Below are 24,101 nucleotides of genomic sequence, written 5' to 3' on the forward strand. Positions count from 1 at the left end.
GCACCCCTGTTATTCCCCTTACTTGTTAGGCAAAGCCTCCAACTGCTTATTGTCACACTGGAGCACATAAGTGATGGTAGCTATCAGACACACTCAGCCAGAAAAACCACGAACCATGTTTTTGCATCTGAAAAAGCATAAAGACAAATAGTCACAGGCCCTTCACTTAAAATGTGACGGCGGTCTGACCCAGTCAGTGGTCTACAGATCACCAGATTTCTATTGGTTCAATGCAATCTTGAGCTTTGCAAACACTATAAATGCTTCAGATGTAAAAAGGGATTAATACATGAAAATCTTTTACCAAGACCTGAAAAACTGACACACTATTCAAAAATATCTAGGTCAAATCGCCTACATGTAGGGCGATGATCCAAACCAATAGTTTTCCCTTTGAATAAGGATAAATATTTGACAAAATCTTGTTAATCTACAAAATATTCCAAAAGGACGTGCAAACAAAGGCTTCTTTTATCTTTATAAGAGCACCATTGCTCCAAATCTGTGCAGCTGTTTGGAAATCACAGACTTGAGCGCAAATGATCTCTTGTTAGGTAATAACTGAAAACGTAACAAGACACAAATGTCTGAGAATAACAGACAGTAAACAGCTGTGACATCATGCAGAAACGTGTGCATGGGCTGCGGTTGCAAAACTCATTGCATGTGCCCAACCCCCACGCCGCAGCCAATTAATTCCAATCAGATCTGAGTTATGGATCATATGGCGCTCTCTGGACAGACGGAGCTGCATGGCGTCCCACAACATTCAAAACCACAGGGAGCGCATGCATGTTTCGAAGATGTTGAGGTTAGATCATTTCATCCGATGTCTGGAAAGGAAATGTAACTCCATGTGGGGAAGAGAGGCTGGTTGCCAGACAAGTTATAAAACCCAGAGGAAGAGGTTATGAGTTGTTTTAGTCGACAGCTGTGCTCCCTATAGGTGGTCCGGTTCATTAACACTTCTGATTTGATGTTGCTGGGATGCTTTTCAATGTTCAATTTAGGATTATTACCATTTTAAAATCATGTAAATTACCACTTTTTGGGAACTCAAACCTGCACAAAATATTCTGACGGAACTATCAACGAATCGGTGTTATCCTGGATGATATAACTCGGTGGTTTCCCAAGCAATAACTGCTGGTGTGCAACTACGTATTTGCGGTCAGCTCAGAAGAATTATACTTGGGGTCACTGACGATTCACTGTAAGTAAATCTGAGAAGCTTTTTTGCAGCTGCTGACAGGATCTAAAAAACCTAAACTCGCATGGCAGGTATGACCTTATTAAAACCTTAAAAACAAATAATAATACAGAGTAAGAAAGCTATTCTGTGGGAATGTAAATCTCATGTAAAATATGACTGCTGCCTGTTTGTATTTTTGGCCAGTACATAATGCATTGCATAACCTGTGACAGATGGTGAATACCACCTCTATAAATGTTGTGTGGTGACACGGAGCACTGGATGCCCCTCAGACACACTCCTGACTCGGGAATGTCATGTTTTGGAGCCAAAGATAGAGCCAGATGGGGGTCAAGTGCTTCGAAGGCGATGCCTCGGGCATGTGTAATGGATAGCGTCTCAGCCTCACTGAGCATTAGACTGGTTCTGATCTGCCTGTCTGCCTATGTCTGCAACCCCGTCTCCAAACCTCCTATCTCTCATCATCTTCTCACTGCCCCCCTTTAATATATTTGAGAGGCAAAAAAAGGACGAGCCAACCGGTAAAAGAAGGATGAGATGAAAATGTGAGGTGGTTATTTTGAGCGTTATTTCACGCCCACCTCTTCCTCACACAGCCCACCCATCCATCAATCCGGCCTTCAATCGGTGGAATAACTGCGTCTATGTCGGGTGTTCCAGCAGACTAAAGGATGAGGTTCAGAGGAGTCATGCCGGGCTCGAACGTCACCTCTCTGCAAGAGGGAGGAGATAAAGGGGCCGCTAGACAGACGAGTCCGGGCGACCCTGAATACGACACAGGACACACTCAGATTTCCCTTTTAGTCATTTCCAGGAAAACAACCGCCTGATCGCCAGCCAGTTTGATTCTGATAAGAGATGCCAAAACACACTCCAGTTTCAGCGCGACGATGCAAGGTCGATCCGGTGTTTCCAAACCGGAGGATATCCTTGAGAGTGTGTGTTACTGGTTATTCCCGAGGCACTCTCTCTCTTTCTGAGTGTATTCTAAAACAGAAGTTAGGTCACATCCAGGTCGGCATGTTGTTTGCTGAATAGCCCAGAACCCTGATGTGCAGCACGACACACATTTGCTTTTCAAATTTATGCAAATCAAAACCACGCCGCCGCTGATGGATGGACTGTCATCGCTGTAAACACTGAGAACCATGTGATTGCTCTCACAGTTTTGTTTTGTTAAATGTGAAAGAATAAATTAAACCTAGTACCTTTGAATAATAGGCATAATACTGTTATTAACAGGGATACGGAGTGGAAAATCCATCTCTAAAATATAAAGGAACAAATATGAACACTGTCACCGCATGTTACAGCATTCCAGAGAAATCCCAGCTTTCCCTTTCAGACGCACACGACATTCAAGTTAAATATAGCATCACTAAAAACACGCGGGAATAGAGGACGGGTGAAAGACAAGCATGCGGACAGGGGAGGAAAAAAAAAGGAGCAGGGGTTTATGGAACTGGGAGGGGCTGTGTTTACAGTGCAGCACGGAGCATTGCTAGCGCCGCCATCGGTGTCGCCTGCCCCAGAATGAACGAGGAATGTGATCGATACGGGCTGGAGAGAGGGCAGGTCCCCCTTTATTTACATTTGGTGACAGAGAGAGAGACAGAGAGAGCAGACGTTATCCACGTGGGGTGTTTGTCCCCTTGTGAGAGGGCAGCTGGGCCTAAATAACCCAGTGGTAGCAGCAGGGTGGGGTGGCAGCGATGGTGTTGGGGGGGGGGGTCTTCCTCATTAGTGAGCCAAAATGATGCAGGGTGGGTGGAGGAGAGGGGAGCCTCTTCCCGCCTGGGGTCTCAGCTGTCATTGGATCCAATAGGAAGGGGGGGGGGAGCTGCTGCCGTTTTGGAGCAGCAAACTGAAGTTGGATTAGATTTGTGTTTGTGTTGCAGGAGGCATCAGGTGGATAAAAAACCCCACCTCCCTCCCTCACAAAGCCCACAGGCTACAAACAATCACACTGAACCCGACACTGACTCACAGGTGACTCATCTTCTGCTGAGACGCCAAACTGTTCCTCCTCGGGTTACTAAACTGATGAGAGTCCAATTTATCTTTGAGCAGGCATCCCGGTGATTTTTGCACCTTGCAAAGTGCATGCAATGTTGTTTGTGTACTTCTATGCTAATTTCTAATAACAAAGTTTAGCTTCGTCGATGGATTTAGCTGACTTGATTCTCACTGAAGCGCCCAGAGTCTTGTTAGTTAGCAGGGAAACAGCTTGTTTGTCCAATGTCTTCACCTGACAGCGCACAAAACATTTGTGGAAAAAGTGCTGCCACCATTAATCCACCTCAAACTTCAAGACCAGACATATTTAAACAAAATGTGTGTTTTCCAAACCTTTACTCCATCACTGGTTCTATTATATTGCTGCTTCACCCCATCCCACAAACCTGGCCTCCCATCCTCAGCTGGTTCTGACAGAGTAAGAGGATTACAGCTGCACACACACACATGCAGATTTGTATGTTGCCATTTTCTGATGATGGATTAATCCAAAACATGCCACCGCTGCAATGCTGTTATGACATGCATCAAGCCTGGACTCTGACGATGATTGTGATGATGTAACCAGCCAAGATGCCCTGAGAGGAAAGGGATGAGCTCTACAATGTGCCATTTATGAGTTTTGGCATCTAGACCCACAAAGGACCCAGTAAGATTAACACTGCGAATATAAAACTCTCTTTGTGCACTTAAACAGTTGTCAGATGAGGAAAAAATGAACTTAGTCACCCTGAACACTGGCAGATGTTATGTGCTGTGCAACACGTAGCTCACACTCGCTCCGTGCAAAACACTCTGCAACTCCTGCAGCGTGAAACAAGTTTTCTCAAAGCAGGAATACCTTTAAAAACGCCGACGAAAACACAGCCTGTTCAGGAATGCTTCTTGTGTATCTAGGTGACGGCCACAGCGAGAGAATCCACATGCGAGTGTTTTCCCCAACAGCAGTGGAAGTACAAAGATCGCATTGTGTCAAAAATAGATAGTCTGAAACAAGATCTGCCAAAAATGCCAAACATTTTAGGATTATCATTCTTATCCGCTACCATGCCAAACACCCCAAAGGTCACATATTATCTATTAAAAGTCAAGAGACACCTCTAAATGCATCATCAGACAAACAGAACCAGCTCTGGATCGAGACACATCCCGATCCATCCTCCTACCTCGCAAGACGGAGTTACGGCTCTGTGTTTACTCTCTTCATTGTCCAGTGGTGAATCACTCCAACGTTCTGCCATCATTTCATTCGAAACCGCAGAGGAGGAGGAAGAAGTCCTTTAGAGACCACATTGAGGTGGATGGGGGGAGGGAGGAGGGGTCCTAATCCACACCGTCCTCCTTCTTCATGTCCATACCAGGCTGAAATCTGAAGTGCAAAAGTTATAATGAAGCCTCAATCAACCAATCACAGGACGACTTTTGTCTGTCATGTACAGTAATAACCTCAATGCATCTGACAAATACTATAGCCTTTAAACGTCCCATCGATGTTCAAACGTTCTATATTTATAATGAGCCCCTGCTATTTCTGAATGAGGAATGCCTTTCAGATAAGGCAAAACTATAGCTATATAAAGACCGTTGTAGCTGATGACATTTAAGCAATATAACTTGGATTACATGAGAACTTTCAAAATAAATTCCATAAAATCTAAATCTAAATTGGGTGGAATTGGTTAGTAGCAGGTGTTCTTTTTAAAAAAAATATATATATATAATTCCGTAACCCTTAAATAAAAATAAATAAGGAGGGACCTCTATGATATTCCATGCACACAAGGGGACAATACGAGACTTGCATGTCAAATAATAGCAAACAACTATGATGAAATAAGCCATACGCTTATGTTAAGAATAAGGAGTTAAGACAAGGCGTTAAATGAGATTTTTTGGGGGCATAAATGCACCCAAAAAAAGCTCAAATTTCCGTTATTATTCTCGGACCTTAAACCCAACGCAGGCTGGCGCGCTGCTAATGAGAATACGTTAGCTAACCGGGGGGACGACAGGTTGTTTCTGAGGCTACAAATGTGGAAAAGACCCAAACCTACCTGTTAGAAATGAAGGAAACTACCCCCAAATGAGAAAAGCAATACATATTCCATGTTTCTAGGGAGGGCAGGAGGACAATTCGATGGTTCCGTTGGTCCAAAGATGGGTTTAAAAAAAAGGCTGTCAAGAGATTACAAAGCGGGATATTCAGTCTGCTTTCGGAGCTCCGCTGACTGACCGCTGAGGCTCACTACCTGTTAGGGAGAACACACTGAAAAAAACACGGTAAACGCCCTTCAGTGTGCATTTCTTCGTCAGGAAGACGCCCCCAGAAGATACCCACCGGTCTTCATTCATTTCCTGTCATATCCGAGCTTCAATTCGATCCCAAAGCGCTCGAAACCGAGACAAAAAAAAAAAAAGTAATAAGCACTCCTACGTGGTCCCGTTTGGCTGCGCGACAATCTGTATGTAGATTGACGAAGCTCAAGCCCAAGCCCCGCCCATCCTCCGCCCCCTCGCAATGCGCTGTCCAATCAGATGGGCAGTTTAAATTTGGAATTTTAAAGCGGGCCAATTGGAGGTGTTGTTGCATAACAATTCTAATAAAGAGTGGAAGCGGGTTCGTTCTGGTCACTGGATGGAAATCACTAACAAATCACTGTTTTATGTTATACATATTTAACTACAAATGCTTACACTATAGAATATCAGATCACGTCATATATTCTTTAGTTTTTTAAATTTATTTATTGCCAATATACTTTTTATTCAGCTGCATTTCTTTTAGTAATCTTTACAAGAATATAAATATTTAAATTTGGTTAATCGGAAAAATTGAGGTATTATTTGCATGATATTCACCCAATAATATAATTCTTATGACGACAAATCTCTAAAAAGGGACTATACATTGACTGCCAATGCATTTGTACTTTAGCTTATAAAAATTTATTTTTGAATTGTTATAATGCGTCTTTCAGTGATGACCTTCATATTTCCATGTCTTCAGTAAACCATAACTCTGTGTAATGACTTTTACTTTTGCATGGTTGACTCCATATAATAAACACATCCACCACAAATGGAACCCGATCAATAACACTGAAGTTCAGACACACACACAGAATGAGCATGAAACATCCTGTTGTCTGTTTATTTCCACGCACTGTCATTAACCTTTCCAGTTAACAAATGAAATTGCTGGGAGATCATTGTTAGAGGCAAGGAAAATTCCTCAGGTCCACACAGATGCCGAACACTCAATTTTCTAACGTTCAGCTGGCAAAACATATTTGCCTATCCATTAACAACTGTAATAGCAGTGTCCTTAACTTTATTATGGTGACATATAGGGCATGGCAGCCACATGGGACTCCAGAGCATGAATAAAAGGGCTGCACAGCTGATCCAGACAGAGACAAAGGCTGACAGTGTTCTGTTTGCAGGCTACTCCAACAGCACAATAGAGGATGGGACAATAGGTCTCTTTTGACCTATACTGTTGTGAGGTTTCCCTGGTTTTAGAGAAGCGCTATTGTCAAAGAAGCTGGTGCACCCTCACCCAGACAATGGAAACTTAAACTGATCTAAGTGGGAGTCTGCATTGTGTGATTACATGAGTGTCATTTATTAAATGCATTCTGTTTATTAGACTCAGACCTCATAAATAATGCAGCATCTCATCGATTAGAGAACATCATGCATTGGAAGCTAAATTAAATGAACCACATGAAGTTTCCCCAGGTGAGCATTGAACATATGGCGTATAGATTACTGTACTTTCCAACAGTTATAACTTTCTGCATTGCATATATGTGTAAAGAAAATTATAAAAACGTTTCATTGGTTCAGCAACAGAGCCAGCAGCAACTGTGGTACTTTGGTACTTTCCCCCCAAAAATATTTGAGTCACAACAACACAACGTCTGTTCAGAACGGTGCAGTTTGAGACACACAGTGTTGTTTTCCTGAACACTAGTGTGAGGACAGAGGCGTTCACATCAATGAGTTGCAAACAGAGCTCAGTGAGGAGCTTAGAGGCTCTGTACTCTGCCCTTATGACTGCATCTATGTTTAGTGTACAGTATAAAGGTGCTGCTGTGTGTTGTTCTGAATGATCCTTGCAACTTTTTTTCTAATAACATTCTTCTAATAATCTAAGTGAGACATTCTGATTTGTATGAACTGCTAATTCTACTATACCAAACCTGCAGCTGCATCTGCAGAAACCAAAGTGGCTCCAGCAATCCGTTTGGCTGGATTAGGACGTCACATGAAGTCAAATATTTAAAGTCCAGCTGGATTGGAACAGGTGGGAATGACTCTACAGCACTGCAAGCTCAACCTGTGCAGGAAAACATCCATCAGGTAGAAAACCAGGATGATTAATGTTTCATTCAGAAAGTTTAAGCTGAAGCTGTGTCGAACGTCTAATAGGATGAGGATCACTTCCCCAGTCCCAGGTTGTATAAGTGGATCTGGCAGTGATTTTGACTGGATCAATTCCAGGGGGAATCAATCTGTCAGGCTCTCTGGCCATGCTTGTCCCTGATTGGAAGGCAATGGAGACTGGAGAGGATGTTCTTTCTATTTGTGGAGCGAGATGCATTGTTGAAACGGTGTTTAACAAGATCCAGAGTGCAGCGGTGTCAGATCAAGTGCTAATTTTCCTCAGAAGTTTGATTTGGATTAGTTTTTGTATTCTACAAAATAAGATTGTGTTCATGAGCAACTTAAAGCTCAGCAGAGTCATCAGCCACCACCACCACCACCAATTTCTGGACTCCATTATTAAAGACGACTGTCCCGAAGAGCAGAGTTAAGGAATAGACCCGTAAATATGTTATTGTGTAAGAATATATGGTCTTAGAATAAAAAAACTGTTACAATGGAGTTTGATTACCAACAATATGTAAACTGAAGACTGCCAGAAGTATTTTAATGTTAGCATTGCCTTAAAAACCATAGAAACTGAAGCTGAAACTGACCTAATTCCTTCTTCTCTCAGCTTGTCATGAAAGTTTAAAAGTAGGCTTTCAAATTAGTTTCAGACTCCAAACGGCAGTGATTTTCTCATTTAACTCTTAGCAAAAAAAAGAAGAAAAAAAACTTAATTAGATTTCCCAAAATGTCAAACTGTTCCTTTAAAGGTTGCTTTAATGAAATAAGGCTTCCGGAGCAAACATGGCCTCTCTGGTAAAGTGTAATGAAATCCTGCAGCTCCGTCTCTAACCACAGGCTTCAAATGTCAAAATGCATGTGTGGCCATTCAAATGTACAATTCCTGTTTTGTTCCTTTTGTGCCCGGCGCGGTTTACCTGTAGCCTACTTTCCGCGGTTGGGCCCCCCCGTCCTGTGTTCCCCTGACGGGAGCGCGACAAAAACGCAGCATGTGAAACCCACAGGGCTTTTTGTTCCATCTCGCTTTCACCAGAACCTGCATCAAGGTGCGAGACAATGGCCTCCAGGTTCCCAAGGCAGTGCAGGGGGTATTAGCGCCGGGATAAGCTAACCACCATCGCCAAGTGCTGATGTTTCAGGATAAAGACGGACAGCCTTGGAGCCAGAGGTACAATGGAGGTCTTTGTGGTGGAGTCTGCAAAGATAGCAGTCGACCAAAGAGCTGTGTAATTTGTTGAGTTTCTTCCCTCCTGCTTATCTCACCCCTCTGCACCTCAGGGGTCACGGACAAGTAATAAAACCTGACCGAATTTCAGTTGCCTCTAAATGTATTAGCGAAAGTGTTGTTTACCGCCGCAGATGTGAAACCGGAGACCATTTCGGAACGGAGCACTCCCCAAAAAAAACAACCTCCCAGAACGCTTTTTGTTTTGCGGTCACTCGTATTATCCACATAGCGAGTCATTTATCAGATCATTTAACGTGGAAAGGCCTCAGAGCTGGAGCCGGGCCATCATGTCTGGATCGGAAGAGTGTTTGTAGAAAGAGAGAGGAGGAGAATAAACAGTTAGCAGAAAATGATATTTGATTTACATAAAGTTTACTGGAAATAATCACTGCATCATCTTTTATGTATCCACTCCCAGCAGCCAAAAATTGTAGAATCATCACATTCTCAGAATAATGTCCGTGTGTGTGTGTGTGTGTGTGTGTGTGTGTGTGTGTGTGTGTTTGCATTCCTGTTGTGTGATGTGGCGGCTGTTTGGAGTTTCAGGTGATTTAGAATCAAGAGTGCGTATCCACATGATAACACTCCCCAAGTGCAAGTGAAGCATGTTCTGGTCTGTTTGTCGACACGCACAATTGACTCTGCACCTCAACAATAGTGGCAGAACATACCAAATACCTGCATGTGTGTGTGTGTGTGTGTGTGTGTGTGTGTGTGTGTGTGTGTGTGTGTGTGTGTGTGTGTGTGAGAGAGAGAGAGTTTAATCCTTGTGCACTTAAAATATAGTGTTGAATTTACTCAGCTTCATCACATTGAGCGTTTGCATGAAGTCACTTTATCTAGTTGTCTAATTTTAGCTCTTAAAATTAAACTGGTTGATTATTTTAAGGAATAGTCATAATAATATGAGATTATAGTTATTGATTAGAAGTTACAGAAACCCATGTGACTGTGAATCCACCCACATTACTATTAAAAAGCCCCCCCATTATGATTCAGACGCACAACCTTTTTATATTCTGTGAAAATTAGATTGGAAATAGTTTTTCCTCATTTCCAGTGAAAACTTGTTTGAATCACAGTCAGCAGATTTTAGAGATATCAGGATTTAACACCTTGAACTCTGGTGAAATAAAAATATATTAAAAAAATGTGACACATAAAACAGCTCAGAATTATTTTTTCGCAGCATGCAAAGTGTTGCCAAACGCTCGGCTGAATTTTCCAGTAAGGGGCTGATCTAAGTTGGGAAAGAATAGAGGCGCTGCCTGCTGCACCCACTGTGTGTTTTCCATGAGTCAGAGCGGGCGTCATCCAGCCAGGGTGATGCCAGCGTCCATAAGCTGGCTCCATCTGTCACCAACGTCTCCTCCTAATGACCAGCAGTCCCTATTTCATTTGTCCACTTTGTTTGTTCCAACGTGCATCCCCAAAAACACAAAGACGAGGTACGTCACATTCGATATTTTACTGTTTTATACAAATACACACGTCCCACTTCAACAAAGGTGCGTAACCCGAGCAGAAAACGTGAACCTTTGAGTTTATTTTTGCAGTTGGTTTTGCGCCGATTAAATTACATCGATTGTTTTTCTCCTTCTCAAACTTTGTACTTCAACTTTCCGGTCTTGCTGATGACACAGATGTGCTGAAAGAAGAAGAAATACAAATTAGCTTGTGTATCGAGGGACGTTAGCGAGTTCTTTTCAGATTCAAAACTGCATCTGATGCATGGTGGGAAATGGTGAAGCCTGCAATCATGTGAAAGCGTGGGAGGAAATCTACGAAAATATGATATGTTCATCACTCTAACGTCCAGCATCTCAGGGGGTTCCACTCGTATTTCTACCCCAGGATGAGGGCAGGTCCCAGTCTCTACATTCCACAGGTCACCTCTCTTTCAAAAGTTCATAATGAATACCCTCCCTTTCAAGAATGCTAGAAACACACACCTACAGTACGTACAGTAAACGCAGATCACACACCCACCTGAACACACACACGGAAAATAAAGGGAGTTGGTCGGAGCTTTTTGTTTCTCATGAGTCTGCGTAAAAACCACAAAAGGTCACGTAGGTTTACAGTTTGAGACCAAGAAGCCTGGTTTGAAATAAGATTCCAGGGGTGTGGCAGAGAAAACGGGACGGGAACTGTGTTGAACCCAATGTAGGAAGAGGGGGAAGAGTAGGATGTGCTATAGTAAATGCGAATAGGATTGAATGGCACAGGAAGTGACATTACTGGATGGTCAGTATGTATGGTTACCAACCAACACTGACCAGATGTGGATCGACGGAGCAGAAGGAGGAAAACGAGATTATAGCTGTGTGCTAATGCTAATGCTAATGTCAGCACTTGGCATTTCTTTCTTTTAATGCCAAGACCATATGATGACAGTTTCAGTTGAAAATACAATTTATGGCTACTCCAAATGAAACATCAAAAGACTGGTGAAGTCAGGAGGGTTAAGGGTCGGTGATATTTCAGTCTGGATCTTAACGCTGGCATCCAAACCCTAAAAATCATGACTCCATTGTCTGGCCTTCAGGGCATTATAAATAAAAGCTGGGTTTAGATATGGGTTGTGTTTTATTTTAAAATGTCTCGATGTGGGCTGTTGGATGAAGGATGAGGATGTGATTCATCTGAGGTTCCAGGTGGACAACGCCCACACACACTTAAGCACACTCACACACATACGTAACATCCACTCGTGCACGGGAGGAGAGCCATCAGGTGAGTTCAGGTTTCAGGAAGAGGAGAGCATCGCTCTGATTTGTGATCCATTCTCTTTCATGTCTTTCTCTCAGCTCTTCCAAAGGTCACACACTCGCTGCAGCGCCGTTCACACACTCTGGACTCACATTCAGGTCGCGGAAGTGTTCGTTGTAGTCCAAGGCGTAGCCGACCACAAAGTGGTTTGGGATTTCAAAACCGACATCTATCAGGAACAAACAGACAGAATGAGTGAGGCATTCTTGGTTTGTGTTGGACTGACGTAAAGAACATATATTCTGTTTTTATGACTGTAACCTTCTTCTTCTTCTCGTCTTTCAACTCTTCCTGGGACACTTTACAATAACAGAAATCCTCTAACTGCTGTGTCATCAGGCGGTGTCAAAATGTACATTCCTAAAGTCAGATTTGGGGTTATTACCCTGGGAATTATTGTAATTTACTGGTGCCTCAGTTTAGTCAAAAAGGAAGAGGAGTGTGGAGCCGGGGCGGGGGCGTGATGGATGGCGCTCTGGCACCTTATAATCAGGCAATCAGGCGTCATAAAATCTGCCTCCGCAACGCAAACATGACTTTGAACCGTCACAGAGAAGACATGTTGGAAGAAAGACTCGAAATCCTTCCCTTTGTGACAAAAGAAAAGTTTGGATTCTGTTTCAGGACTCGTAAAACTTTTGAGGAACAACAAAACAATGGGCTTGTGGAGGTTATGAAGTACTGAGTGTTGTCTGGACTCTAAGCCGCCCCTGAAATCAGCCTTTTAATTATTATAACTTATTATAAATGAATAGTTACGACTGGACTTTAAGCACATCAAATGCTGCTCAATGAGACATTATTAATCCTGGAATGAGGATTAGATGATGATCGACTTACAGTCCGTAAGGCTTTCAGACATGTTGGGAACCCTCTTCACCAACAGGCTGAAACACAGGGGAGAAACAGTTCATTTTCTACTGAACAGAAATACAGAGTTTTCAAAGAAGCGACCCCCCCACCCGACCTCGTTCCTCTGGCGGTATAGAAACAACTTATAGACACCAGATAGGGATGAGACGTGATACTTCCTCTTGTGTTCGTCATACGTTTGCCCCCCCCCCCCTCGGTTGGGAACCACAGACGCCTGAAAAACCGGCTCACCCGGCGACCTTGACCATCTTGGGTTCAAACGTCTCCACGTGATTCAGAAGCGCCTTCATGGTCTTTCCTGTGTCGACTATGGCCTGAGGAAGAGGAGGAGCAACCGAAGAGGGGACAGATAAGTAGATTTACGTTTTAACTAATTTAGCATATTGGTATAAAACTAATTGAGAACATGAGATGCATATTTCACAGATGATGATAAAGACACTTCTTTGGAGCCCCAAAGTTTCATGATAATTTGCCAAGTATGTCACGAAAACCCTCAAAAGATCTCTAACTTCCAAAGTTAGGGAGTCTTTGGATCTTTGTGTGAATCAACTCCAACTCTTATCTGGTTATTTCCTGAAACATCCCCAAGTCTCAACTAAGTTTTATGAAAATATGTCAAGATTTTTAGCTAAATCTGTAAAAAGTCAAGACAAACCAAGCAAACAGAAGACTAGTTGTCGAAGATATAAGAAGAGGAACTCACCTCAACAATGAGGACACTCTGGGTAACATGTAAGAGAAACAAGAACTTAATTAGTAAAGTATCACTGCACAAACAAAGGATTGACTGTCCTCTGAAATGTACTTTACTGCAGACGGTATCTATGGAGACAATGTTGGCAGAATCTCTACAACACAGCCGATTCATTCTTTTCCCCTCAGTACTGAACATCTGTGTTTCCAGCAGAGCAAAAAAGTCACTTCTAAGTGTCGGCATGTTACACACTTTCCCCGCTGCAGGGTTTCAAACGGGTCCTTGTTCCCCTGGCTGGGTGTAAGGGGCTCTTTGTGAGCCCGGCGGAGTATCTATGGTTTGGGGAGAGCGATCGGAGAGAATGCAGGAACGTGGCCAAAGTTCTGGAGTCCACACCTGAACGTCGTTACGCAACCCTGAGTAGAGTCAACAGGGACGTGTGGACAACAGCAGAACTCACTACAGTTCACCTGTTTGCTGCAAACTGAAAACATCTCAGATTATTTAGCTGTATTAGCATTTTAGCTTTTCTAGCATCTCTGGATTATGGGTTTTGTGTGATTCCTGTAGCTAAATTCATTAATCAGGAGCAAAATTTGGAGTTGATGTCCATTTTTCAAACTTTATCCAAAGGTCAGGGGTTAATGTAAGAAAGTGCACCCATTGTTTCCTAGTACTTAACAACATTCTGATGTTTAGCATCTATAATGGCAGATTTTGACCCATTGAGAAACTTAGTCGCGAACATTCAGCCAATGGGGACCAGGAATGAAGGAATTTCATGGCGATCCATCCAAAAGGAGCAGATTCAGAACCAAAACTGTTCTACAAATGCAATATGAAACATCTGGGCCTCAATCGTAAGGGGTCATCTTCTTGGGAGTGTGAATATCAGCATATTCCTGTCCAGTATTGGTAGAACAACCAAGCAACAGGCTGGCATTCCAATTCTGGAGTTGCAAGGGGATATGATGAGGTTTTTGGGTTTTTTTATCGGCCTCTGGCAACAATAAATCTCTCCCTCTTAACACAGGTAACTCAACCCGTGTCTCATTTCAGGCTGCGCTAACTCCAAACCCAAGAACCTCAGATTACCACAACAAAGCCGTGGATGAAGAAGTTCAGCACCAGAGACTGTTTGACCTTTGCCATCATCCAATCAGAATCCACTTGGAGCTGCGCCGCCATGATACTCCTGCGCTCATAAATACTAGCAGCTAATCGCTTTTGTGATATACTAGTATAAGGCTTTGTGGGAGGTTTTTAGCATTTGCAACACGAGCATCCAGTGCAGCAACAGAAAGAGGAGTGATTCATGTTTTCAGTGCAAGGTGCTGGTCAGCCTGTCTGGTTCCTACTCCCACTGACCTTTTTACCCACAGACAAAATGCGTCTCAGCTCCAGGAACATTCTGACATGGCGGTTAAGGGAATTCAACATCGATCTTTTGGAGATAAACATGCGTGGGCATATTTGCATGCCACCATTTAGCTGAGTCAGTCTGTCTCAGAGCGATGTTGTGAGGATGGATCATTCCTCCAGATCCTGCCCAGCCTTCCGGCCCCTCGGTGGGCCGTGCTGGAGCTCAGTGGGGATGAACCGTCGTAAATCTGCCACATGGGAGCATTTATTTTTCTGAACTGAGGACGGCTGAGAGGAGTAATCTCTGAAAGGTGAAGTACAGGAGTGATTTGTCCAAGGGCAATAAGCTAGGGGCAATAAAACATTCAAAACATCTTAATTGAGACCAAACGGTATGATGTATTTTGTTATGTTGGCTAAAAATATGGCGTATCCTCAGGAGGAAACTATTTTGTTTGTCTTCATACGAGCATCCTGAAAGTTGAACTCACCCCCAGCAGTACGTAGTAAATTTATTTCCACTCACCTTTCCACGGAGGAAAGAGAGATCCCGGCTTCCGATGATGTTCAGCTCCTTTGTGGATTGATCGTTCTAGGAATGAGGAGACAGAAATGGGGAGATTCATGCTTTGCTACCATTTTACCATTGGCGATACTCCATACAGGTTGCTTACACGGAATCATAAAGTCGCATCACAAAGGTTTCTAGTGTCGTCTTGTCTGCATTGCTAGTATAAAATATGATTCCTGACATTAACAAACAGAGCAAAGAGGAGCAGGGACATGGACCAATCCTGGCCCTCGGGGGCAGGTCACATGGCTCCATTATGAGACTGCTGACATCACTCAGACGATGTCCTCTGATGTCATAACAGTGACTGCTGCTTTCCACAATCACATCGAGATATAATGATGATGTCATAGTTGAAAAATTAGAGTTGAATTCAAAAAGATTCTGGATTTGATTGGTTCTCATGAGAATGTCGACTATCTGCAGGGGCATTCTGGTCAATTTGCAATGTTATGACTTCAGTACAAAAATTTAAATAAAAAAAATTTTTTTTATTCAATTTAAAGTGTGTTTATAGTGACCTAAGCCACAGTGAACACCAGTGTTTGAGGTAGGAGTATTGAATCCTGTCCTCTGCTGCAATGGGAGGGAAGAAATGTGCAGAGAAATGTGTGTTGGCGTTAACCTTTAGCATGAGCTAAAACACACGAAGGAATGATAATAATCATTCATGTAGTTCATATTCACTCATCTCCAAGTGTGAGACCGTAGCGGGAGCTGAAACACAACCGTCAGGCCGATGTTCTCCTGATCTGAGTGTGATGTCCTTGAGGTGTCCTGTGTGAGGAGCGCCTTCCTCCCTAAACGTGAACAACAGCGACATCTGGTGATGCTTCACTGAAGGAGGAGCACCAGCAACACACTGTGAGAGGAGTGTTCACACACAGATCAGGAAAACCTGCTTCTAATATTAGATACTGCTCATCAGAAATTCCCAGAATCCAATCTGATGACCTCAAATCAATTGTGGTGTCCAGAAATTACACTAAAACCCAAAGATTTCTCCAATTCAGGAAGAAACAAGCGAGAAAAATAGGAAATCAGGGCCTTAGAGAAGATGGAATAAAAGAGATGATGGGTATTTTTGTCAGGTTATGAAAATAATGTGATAAATCTTCACAGAAGTATTGATTTCCTCTATCAATATGCAACATTGTGCGGTCCACCTACCAAGTAGCTCTTCAGGCGGATGAACTCCACCCGGGTCTCCAGGTACTTGTTGGAGTTACGCCCGAGGACTTTGATGGACTCCACCAGGTCCACGCAGAACTTGTAGCCCCCCTTCAGGACGCACAGCACCATGATGCTGTCCCCAAAGTCGTCCATGACGTAGTGGGCCAGGCGCTCGATCCTGCAGGAGAGGACCAATCAGGACGGGTGGAACACATCCACCTGTTGGAGGAATGAACGTGTGTTTTTCTACCGGTTCATGATGACGCCATGGGGGATATAAATGTTCTCGATGTCGTCCTGGTAGTGTTCGGGATAGGTGAAGAGGTCCCGGCTATATCCTGGCCAGTCGTCTCTGATCTAAGAGAGAAGAAATTAAATTAAAATTACAAAAGAAATTACATGGCATCTTTTTCAAAGCAAGAAAATTTCCTTGGATAAGTGTTGTGTTATTAAAGCACAAAAGTACAATTAATGATCATTTTCCTCATCCTGGGTTCCTACTTTTACCACAGTTGGTGTTAAAGTGTGTTTTTAATGTAACTGGTGGAAGGATAAAAGAATTAATTAATCTATAAATTGACTTTTCTTAACCTCCAGATATTTTTATCATCTGGGCTTAGAATAAATAAATGATCTATGAAAACTACTTACAATTAAATCAATCACACCTCAAGGAATTTATTCTGAAAGGACAAACAGCTGAAATCGCCAAGCAAATAATTACAAAGGGTTCATTGTTTTGTCTTTTTTGGGGGAAAAATGTGGATTAAATATGTGAATTAGGATTAGATAAATGGTACCACTATTCCTCTTTTTATTCCCACGTTGTCCATTTGTGGCTCTGCACAGCGGGGTACGGGTTCAGGAAAGGATGCAGATATCGGTGACCTTCAGTGGAACTACATGCGCATAGATTTACTTTGACAGGTTCAGGGAGGATAAGAAGAGAGCTGGCATTAAATATTTGTAGGATTTACGATTATAAATGATCAATTTAAACATCACTTTCTACCTTTAAACGGTTTTATCTGTTCTTATCGAAGCTCACTTACCGTTATGTTGCCTTTTCTTCTGCGATCATTCACAAAATGGACAGAAAAAAAAAAGAGGAAGTAGCAGACATCCAGAGGAGCCGTGTCCGACCACATGTCCTCTGGGATCACGCTCCACTCATTTGCGTACAAGGAGCGTTGTTTTCGTCGAGGAGAATTACAGGGATAATCAGCTTCATGTGATGCGACGCTGGCCTGTAACCAAATCACAAGCCGCTGAAGGAGAGTTAAAACCAGTGATAATAGATGCTCGCTTCAGATTTCATGCAGTCGCTTTTATTGAATTGACTTCACAGGATAGTCTGGGGGCCTCCAGTGACAACATGTTCTCCAGGAAGTAGAATTTATACAGCAGGAAGGGGAAAATGAAATTTAAAAAAAGGTAAAAATAAATAACTATCCTTGATTGTTATCTGGAGCTAAAATTGAGCTTCTATAACAATAAAGCTGCATTATATTAGAATTGAACTGGCATCCTGATGTATTTAATACCCGAGGAATATAAAAGGAAATTTAATCAGAAGAATTAAGTCAGTTAATCCAGTTAAAACACATCCTAATTCTCATCATTTATTAATATTTCTTCTTCTACTGTTCCAATTCTATAATACTTCAGAGAGATTACATCACTTTAGATATTTTTTAGTCCTCCAGGCGTCCTGAGTGATGATACTGACGTCAGCTCCTTCTCAATGTTCTTTGGGGACGTAGATGGTCTTGAACTTCTCAAATATTTGGATGTCGTTCTCCAGCTGTTTCATCGCTGCTTCCAGACGCTGCTTGTGGGACTTCTTGGACATGGTGTCGATGACGAACGACAGGCCCTGGTACTCCCTGTGCAGCTGATCCCAGTTCTTCTTCAGGCCCTGGATGGTGGATCCACACAGATAAACCCGTGATGGAGTCAGCTGGATGACGCCACCGTGAGGCCACACGTATGTAGCAGACATGTGTGTTCAGGTACCTCCAGGATGGCGTGTCGCTCCTCGTCAGACAGGTATTTCATGGCCCCCTGCTCCCTCTGGTCTTTCACATAGTTGTCGTACTCCTCCTGAGCTCTCTGCTCGTCTTCATTCCGCTGCTGCAGGTACTCAGGAACCTCTCCGTAATCCTGCACATTAGGAGAAGAAACTGCAGACGTCGTGTTCACGTTTGATTTGATAAAACGGTCTCGATCGGCGCTAGAAAATACCTTTTTCTTGATGTATTTTGGGACAAGTCCTGAATTCTCAAGGACCTGTTTGTGTCCCTTCCTGGTGTCCACAGAGATCGGCTTGGGCTTGACTTGCACGGCTGTGACCGTCTTTAAGAAGTTCCTCTGGGTGCGAATGCCCATGGGTGGGATGTCGGCCCTGGTGGGAACAGGTGGCTTCCTCATCGTACAGCTGTGAGCCTCTCTGGAACACTGTGACTCTGAAAGAACGTGAAAATAGGAATGGAAATAATACAAATCGAGCCACAAATCGATCCCGTAGAACATAGGAAACTAACTGTCAGGTGATTTAGGCTCCTTTGAATGTTTCTTCAGGTATTTGTCTGGGGATGGAATCGGTACTTCAGCCGGTCCCATCGTCCTCATCGCATCCTTGACCGACTTCTCCTCAATTAGGACCACGGGCCTGAACTTGGACATGTACCTTCAGATGAGACAAAATAACCTTACTTTAAATTATTTCAGAATGTCACAAAACATCAGTCTGCATTAAAAAAAACAACAAACTTTCCATTGATATCCGATGAAAAAACACACGAATTGGTATAATTTAAATGACCTTTTAAACCATAAATGCTTATTTATTTCCTGATTCTCACTTAGGTGATTTCATTTTGACAAATTTGAGGCCAAATTTTTCAACATTGTCTTTCATTTTCAATGTTAAGCATAATAAGAAGTTAATAACCAGACTCTAAAGTTTAGAAAACTTTTTTTTTCCAACTAGCTCAGCTTCTTTTGACACTAATCACTTTTTTAATTAAGGCTTAAGTCATTGCTTCAGACGTACCTCGATGGTTTTTGGGTCTGAACCTCGTCTCTTGGGAGAAGGTTATAGACGCTTTCCGCTGGACGCACGACTTCAGACATTTTGGAGATCTTTAAATTAAAAGATCATTAAAACACGCAGCTTTTAAACCACAGTGGCCTAGCTGTTCAAATTCTTTCGCCAGAGGGATTTGTTTAACAACGCGCTGCCAGGTTGTTGCCAGGCAACTGTGAAGCAAATGTTGCTTTTAAAGACAATTGTAAATCACAAACTTCGTATTCTCAACTGCTTATGCGTGACATTTGGGGTCTGATTCTTCGTAGATCACATGATCGCTCATGCTATGAAGGGTTATGTATTATACAGTTTAAAATATACTTCTTTTTAATGGTAATGATGGCGCATAAAGCTGGCCATACATTTAGCTCGTTAACGGAGCTTGCATAAACACTCATTATTAACAAAAACAAGTAAATTACGAGACATTTTACTGTTGATTCTGCTATTTTATGTTATTAGAGTTGGGATAATATTACTATTTTCTTAGAAACGTGAGGAGCAGACCCTCTGAATTTAGAAGAAGTGTAAAATTCCGAGGGCCTTGAATGCATCACGACATCCATCCGCTCCGTGTACTTCCGCGATACTCCAGGTTTCCGGTGTGTGTGTTTATCGGTAAATTAAGGTCACACGCATGAGAGAATGATGGAGTGTGTGCGCATACAGCGTGGGAAATGTGGATCTTTTAAGTTACGTAAACCTCGGTGAGCCTTTGTGTACTAATGGGAACATTCCTCATTTTTGTCCCTCTGGGTTTGCCGTAGCAGCGTCAGCTCCACGCTTTAATGATTTACCCTGCAGACTTTACACCCCAAAACAAGCCATATAGAAGCAAAAGAAATAAATCAGTTCACACTCGCTTTTCACGCGAATATATCGATCATTAATCTCTGTCACGTGACCCACATACTTGACTTCTAATTTATTACGTGGTTATAAAATTATTGCTACTAATTGGAGAGCAATCCAAACACGTGGTGATCATTTGAGCAGTAAACACGTGTCACGATGCATTTTAAGGATGTTTAACATTATTTTCTGTTCACCAGGAAATCAGGCTGCTGGAATTAGCTCATCAATGGGTTTCCTGAATGTAAGCAAGTTGACATTAAGAGCTGTGAGATTCTACCTGCATCCCTTGTCGGCATCAAGATCATGGCTTTCTACCAAAGCCTCCTGGATGGGGGGCAGGAATCTCCTGCTGATGGGGCTTCCTGGAGCAGGGAAGACAACAGTGGGCAGGATCGTGGCCCAGCGACTGGGACTGCCCGTTATCGATGTGGATGACGATGTCTTAGAGGCGACCTGGAAGATGCCCGTGTCCGAAAAGCTGGCGGCGGTCGGCGGAGAGCGTTTCCTGGAGGAGGAAGGTCAAGCTTTGTGTAACCTCACCGCCTCTGGGTGTGTCGTTTCCCTCACAGGCTCGAACCCGCTTCACCCTGCAGCCATGCAGCATGTGAAGGAGTCCGGACTGGTTGTGTATCTGGATGCGGACATCGAAGACATCATGCAGAGATTATCCAGGATGAAAGTGAACAGGATTGTGGGCCAGAAGGTTGGGGTGCCCATGAGGGACAATCTTCAGTACAGGAAACAGTTTTACGAGCGATGGCTTGATGTGCGGGTGTTTTGCGGGAGAGAGGATACAGTGGAAGACGTGGCAGAGAAGGTGTTGAAGGCTGTGGCCAGGTACCAGACGCACGCTTCAGAAACCTACGTGTCCACCAGGAGCGTGGAACCGTCCAATCAGAAGACGTACTTCAGCGATGTGGTCATCGAGGGTCTCGCACCAGATGGAGGCCTCTATGTTCCCGAACACGGCTTCCCAGAAATATCTGCTGGTGAGTGGCTGAGACTCGCTGACATGTCGTACCCGGAGAGAGCTGCAGTTTTATTAGAGAAGTGTGTACACCCATCGGATGTTTCCCCGTCCGATCTCAGAACAATGATATTCAAAGCTTATGGATCAAATTTTTCTAGCGAGGCTGTGGCGCCCGTCAAACACCTCGTCCACAATCAGTACGTTCAGGAGCTTTTCCACGGCCCCACCGCCTCCTTTAAAGACCTGGCTCTTCAGCTGATGCCCCAGCTCTTCTCCTACTGCCTCCCTCCGATGTGCAACTACCTCATCCTGGTGGCGACCTCCGGCGACACGGGGAGCGCCGTGCTGAGCGGGTTTAGCAGGCTCGGTGCTGCCGACAGACGCCGAACTGGGGTGCTGGTGTTTTTCCCAGAAGAGGGTGTCAGTGAGATCCAGAAACTGCAAATGACGAGCTACAGCGAAGGCAACGCCAGGGCCGTCGGCGTCCTGTCGGACTTTGACTTCTGCCAGAGAGCCTTGAAGAGGATGTTTGGGGAGTCGGGGCTGAGCGGTCACCTCGCCGTGGAGTACGGAACGGTCCTCAGCACCGCCAACTCCATCAACTGGGCGCGGCTGTTGCCCCAGGTGACCTGATCTGTGTCTCAGGGAGGGCAAAGCGTTGTTGTCAGATAACCAGCACGTTGCGTTTTCAAAAAAAAATCTTTCCGTGTATTTTTATTATTAAACCGACGTATAATCGATAATGACGTAATCTATACTTGTATCTGTCTACTTGCAGGTGGTGTACCATTCCTCAGCCTATCTGGATCTGTGCAAAGACGGCGTTGTCACGTTTGGAAAGCCCGTCGATGTTTGCATCCCTACAGGTAACTTTGGGAACGCCATGTCAGCCGTGTACGCTAAGAAAATGGGAATCCCGATCAGGAAAGTCATCTGCGCCTCCAACCACAACCGCATCATCTCTGACTTCATCAACACGGGCGAATACAACCTCAGGGGGCGACTTCTGACGCCCTCCTGCTCCCCCGCTATAGATATCCTGAAATCCTCCAACCTGGAGCGGTTTATCTACCACCTTTCAGACGGAGACGGCCGTCTTGTCAGGGAGCTCTTCGCACGCTTGGACACAAAGCAACACTTTCGGCTTCCTGATGCTCTTCTTGGCAGGATGCAGGAGGAAGTGATGGCTGACTGGTGTTCCGAGGACGAATGCCTGGCCGCCATCCAGAGCGTCCACCGGCGGACGGGCTACGTCATGGACACACACACCGCCGTGGCCAAAGCGGTGGCCGACCGGCTGCAGGACGGCTCGTGTCCCGTGGTGCTTTGTTCCACCGCTCACTACGGGAAATTTGCTCCCGCCGTGCTCAAAGCTTTACAAATCCCAGGTATTCCAGAGGATCCTGTCGAGCAGCTGAAGAAGCTGGGATCGGTGGCGTCCGGGCCGGAGGCGCACAGAGACATGATGACGTGCATGAAGGAGAGCAGCAGGAGGCGACACACTGTTTGTCAGGCGGAGTACGGCGTCCTGGTGGAGGAGGTGGAAGGAATGATCCGGGAGTCCTTCCTAAAAGTTCTGTAAGATTCCTGTACCTTAAATCAACATGGGTTTAAATCAGAATTAAAGATGTGTATAAAATATATTCCTGATTTGTGTTTGATGCAAATTTAATGAACTGCACAACAGAAATGTTTAAAAAAAAGGTGTAAAATAAATGAAACTTGTAGATTAAAAGAGCTAAACATTCCGAAACAGCCGAGGAAGACGGGGGATTTGTTTCAACCCAAACCTCCAGGAGCCCAAAAGTCCCAAATTGGTTTGGAAAGTCTCTTATTTAACTTAATTAGATCGTATGAATTGTTCCATTTGCATTTTTATGCCGTTTCATCTTTCCTTTATCTCCTCCGCTGATCTGAGGCCGGCTGAGGAGCCGTTGAAGCCACGCGGCGGAGCTCACAGCGTGGCATTAAAGCGCAGCTAATGACTCCATCTCCATGAGTTTCCTGCTCTAATTGCCACAGGAAGCTGGAGCAGCTGGTCCACGCCTCCCGTCAGCGGCGTCCGCCGATTCATTAGCGACCTGCCTGAGGGTGGGCGGGGTTAAAGGGCAACGCCATGCCTTCAGTATGAGTCACGTGCTTCTTAGATGTGCAGGGGAACGAGCTCAAAGTGGGAAGGTCGGACATCTGGAGGGAACCCTTGAGACTTCCCATCCAAAGGTGACCATTGAGGTTGTGCAGGTGTTTGGTTTGGACGCCACCTCGGTGCCTCCCCTTTCTTTGATTTTCCTGGCTTTTCCACCAGGGAGAGAACCCCAGAATTCACCGGAGAGATTCCGTGTTTCATCTTATCACCTCGGAATGCCTGGGTATTCCCAGGGGAAACTGGAAGGTGTTGCTGGGAAACCTGGAATGTCTCACTTAGGCTCCAGCAAACGTGACACGATGTTGGATGAGGATGGATGAGATAAAAGCTTCAAATTGATGCGATTTTTAAGTAGATTTTCAAATTAATTCTCCTTTATTTTACCAGCAAGAGTAATTTCTTACTCGTGATGGTTTGGGAAACGCTTCTTGGAGATGGGAGAGGGGGAAGTGGGACAAATAAAAAAGAAGAGAGTGAATAATTGATTGAATCAGGCGTGAATAGGACATTTACTAGCATCATCAAAATTGGTGTGGCTCCTGAGAGTAATCCCCGCCCCCCCTGGATGTCACACCATCTGTAAGAGGAGAGTCCTGAATGAAGGGAGTCATTTGAATCTGGGTGCTGCCTCAGCGGCGGCGCCGGGGGGGGCGGGAATGAGATCCGTTTCGCGGATCGGAGAGTCGAGCCGATTTGATCCGGATCAGTTTCTCTCTGTCTCCGCCAGAACCCAGAG

General features: G+C 44.1%; 4 protein-coding genes across 11 annotated transcripts in view; 1 reads left to right on the top strand and 3 right to left on the bottom strand.

Moving 5' to 3' along the window:
* arhgap21a (Rho GTPase activating protein 21a) overlaps positions 1 to 5,655 on the bottom strand; it is a 53,769-nt gene extending 48,114 nt beyond the window's left edge. The window contains exons 1-2 of the mRNA XM_068304639.1: positions 5,284 to 5,655; positions 4,396 to 4,598 (exon numbers count right to left, since the gene is read on the bottom strand). Coding sequence (XP_068160740.1) covers positions 4,396 to 4,473 — 78 coding nt within the window. The 5' untranslated portion in view covers positions 4,474 to 4,598; positions 5,284 to 5,655. The remainder of the gene's footprint in view (positions 1 to 4,395; positions 4,599 to 5,283) is intronic.
* Positions 5,656 to 10,304: 4,649 nt separating this feature from the next.
* On the bottom strand, positions 10,305 to 17,464 carry prtfdc1a (phosphoribosyl transferase domain containing 1a). Its single transcript, XM_068304318.1, has 10 exons — positions 17,356 to 17,464; positions 17,104 to 17,221; positions 16,554 to 16,660; positions 16,301 to 16,481; positions 15,086 to 15,151; positions 13,207 to 13,224; positions 12,732 to 12,814; positions 12,468 to 12,514; positions 11,720 to 11,796; positions 10,305 to 10,503 (listed from the first exon to the last, which is right to left on the bottom strand). The coding sequence occupies exons 2-10, from the start codon at positions 17,134 to 17,136 to the stop codon at positions 10,456 to 10,458; spliced, it is 660 nt and encodes a 219-aa protein (XP_068160419.1). The 5' UTR covers positions 17,137 to 17,221; positions 17,356 to 17,464; the 3' UTR covers positions 10,305 to 10,455.
* A 171-nt stretch (positions 17,465 to 17,635) lies between these two features.
* Positions 17,636 to 19,594, bottom strand: enkur (enkurin, TRPC channel interacting protein). Of its 2 annotated transcripts, XM_068304317.1 has the most exons (5): positions 19,359 to 19,594; positions 18,847 to 18,992; positions 18,548 to 18,768; positions 18,320 to 18,466; positions 17,636 to 18,221 (listed from the first exon to the last, which is right to left on the bottom strand). In XM_068304317.1, the coding sequence occupies exons 1-5, from the start codon at positions 19,436 to 19,438 to the stop codon at positions 18,045 to 18,047; spliced, it is 771 nt and encodes a 256-aa protein (XP_068160418.1). In that variant the 5' UTR covers positions 19,439 to 19,594; the 3' UTR covers positions 17,636 to 18,044. The 2 variants fall into 2 exon arrangements, with proteins under 2 accessions (XP_068160418.1, XP_068160417.1); XM_068304316.1 differs by having other exon boundaries at positions 18,320 to 18,768.
* On the top strand, positions 18,089 to 22,844 carry LOC137587716 (threonine synthase-like 1). Of its 7 annotated transcripts, XM_068304314.1 has the most exons (5): positions 18,089 to 18,352; positions 18,622 to 18,742; positions 18,884 to 18,988; positions 20,447 to 21,843; positions 21,998 to 22,844. In XM_068304314.1, exons 4-5 carry the CDS (start codon positions 20,476 to 20,478, stop codon positions 22,799 to 22,801), a joined length of 2,172 nt encoding a protein of 723 aa, XP_068160415.1. In that variant the 5' UTR covers positions 18,089 to 18,352; positions 18,622 to 18,742; positions 18,884 to 18,988; positions 20,447 to 20,475; the 3' UTR covers positions 22,802 to 22,844. The 7 variants fall into 7 exon arrangements, with proteins under 7 accessions (XP_068160415.1, XP_068160411.1, XP_068160413.1 ...); XM_068304310.1 differs by having other exon boundaries at positions 18,622 to 18,988; XM_068304312.1 differs by lacking the exon at positions 18,884 to 18,988 and having other exon boundaries at positions 18,622 to 18,852.
* Positions 22,845 to 24,101: the final 1,257 nt, after the last annotated feature.

The sequence above is a fragment of the Antennarius striatus genome, chromosome 20, assembly GCF_040054535.1.
Source record: "Antennarius striatus isolate MH-2024 chromosome 20, ASM4005453v1, whole genome shotgun sequence".
Lineage (NCBI taxonomy): Eukaryota > Metazoa > Chordata > Actinopteri > Lophiiformes > Antennariidae > Antennarius > Antennarius striatus.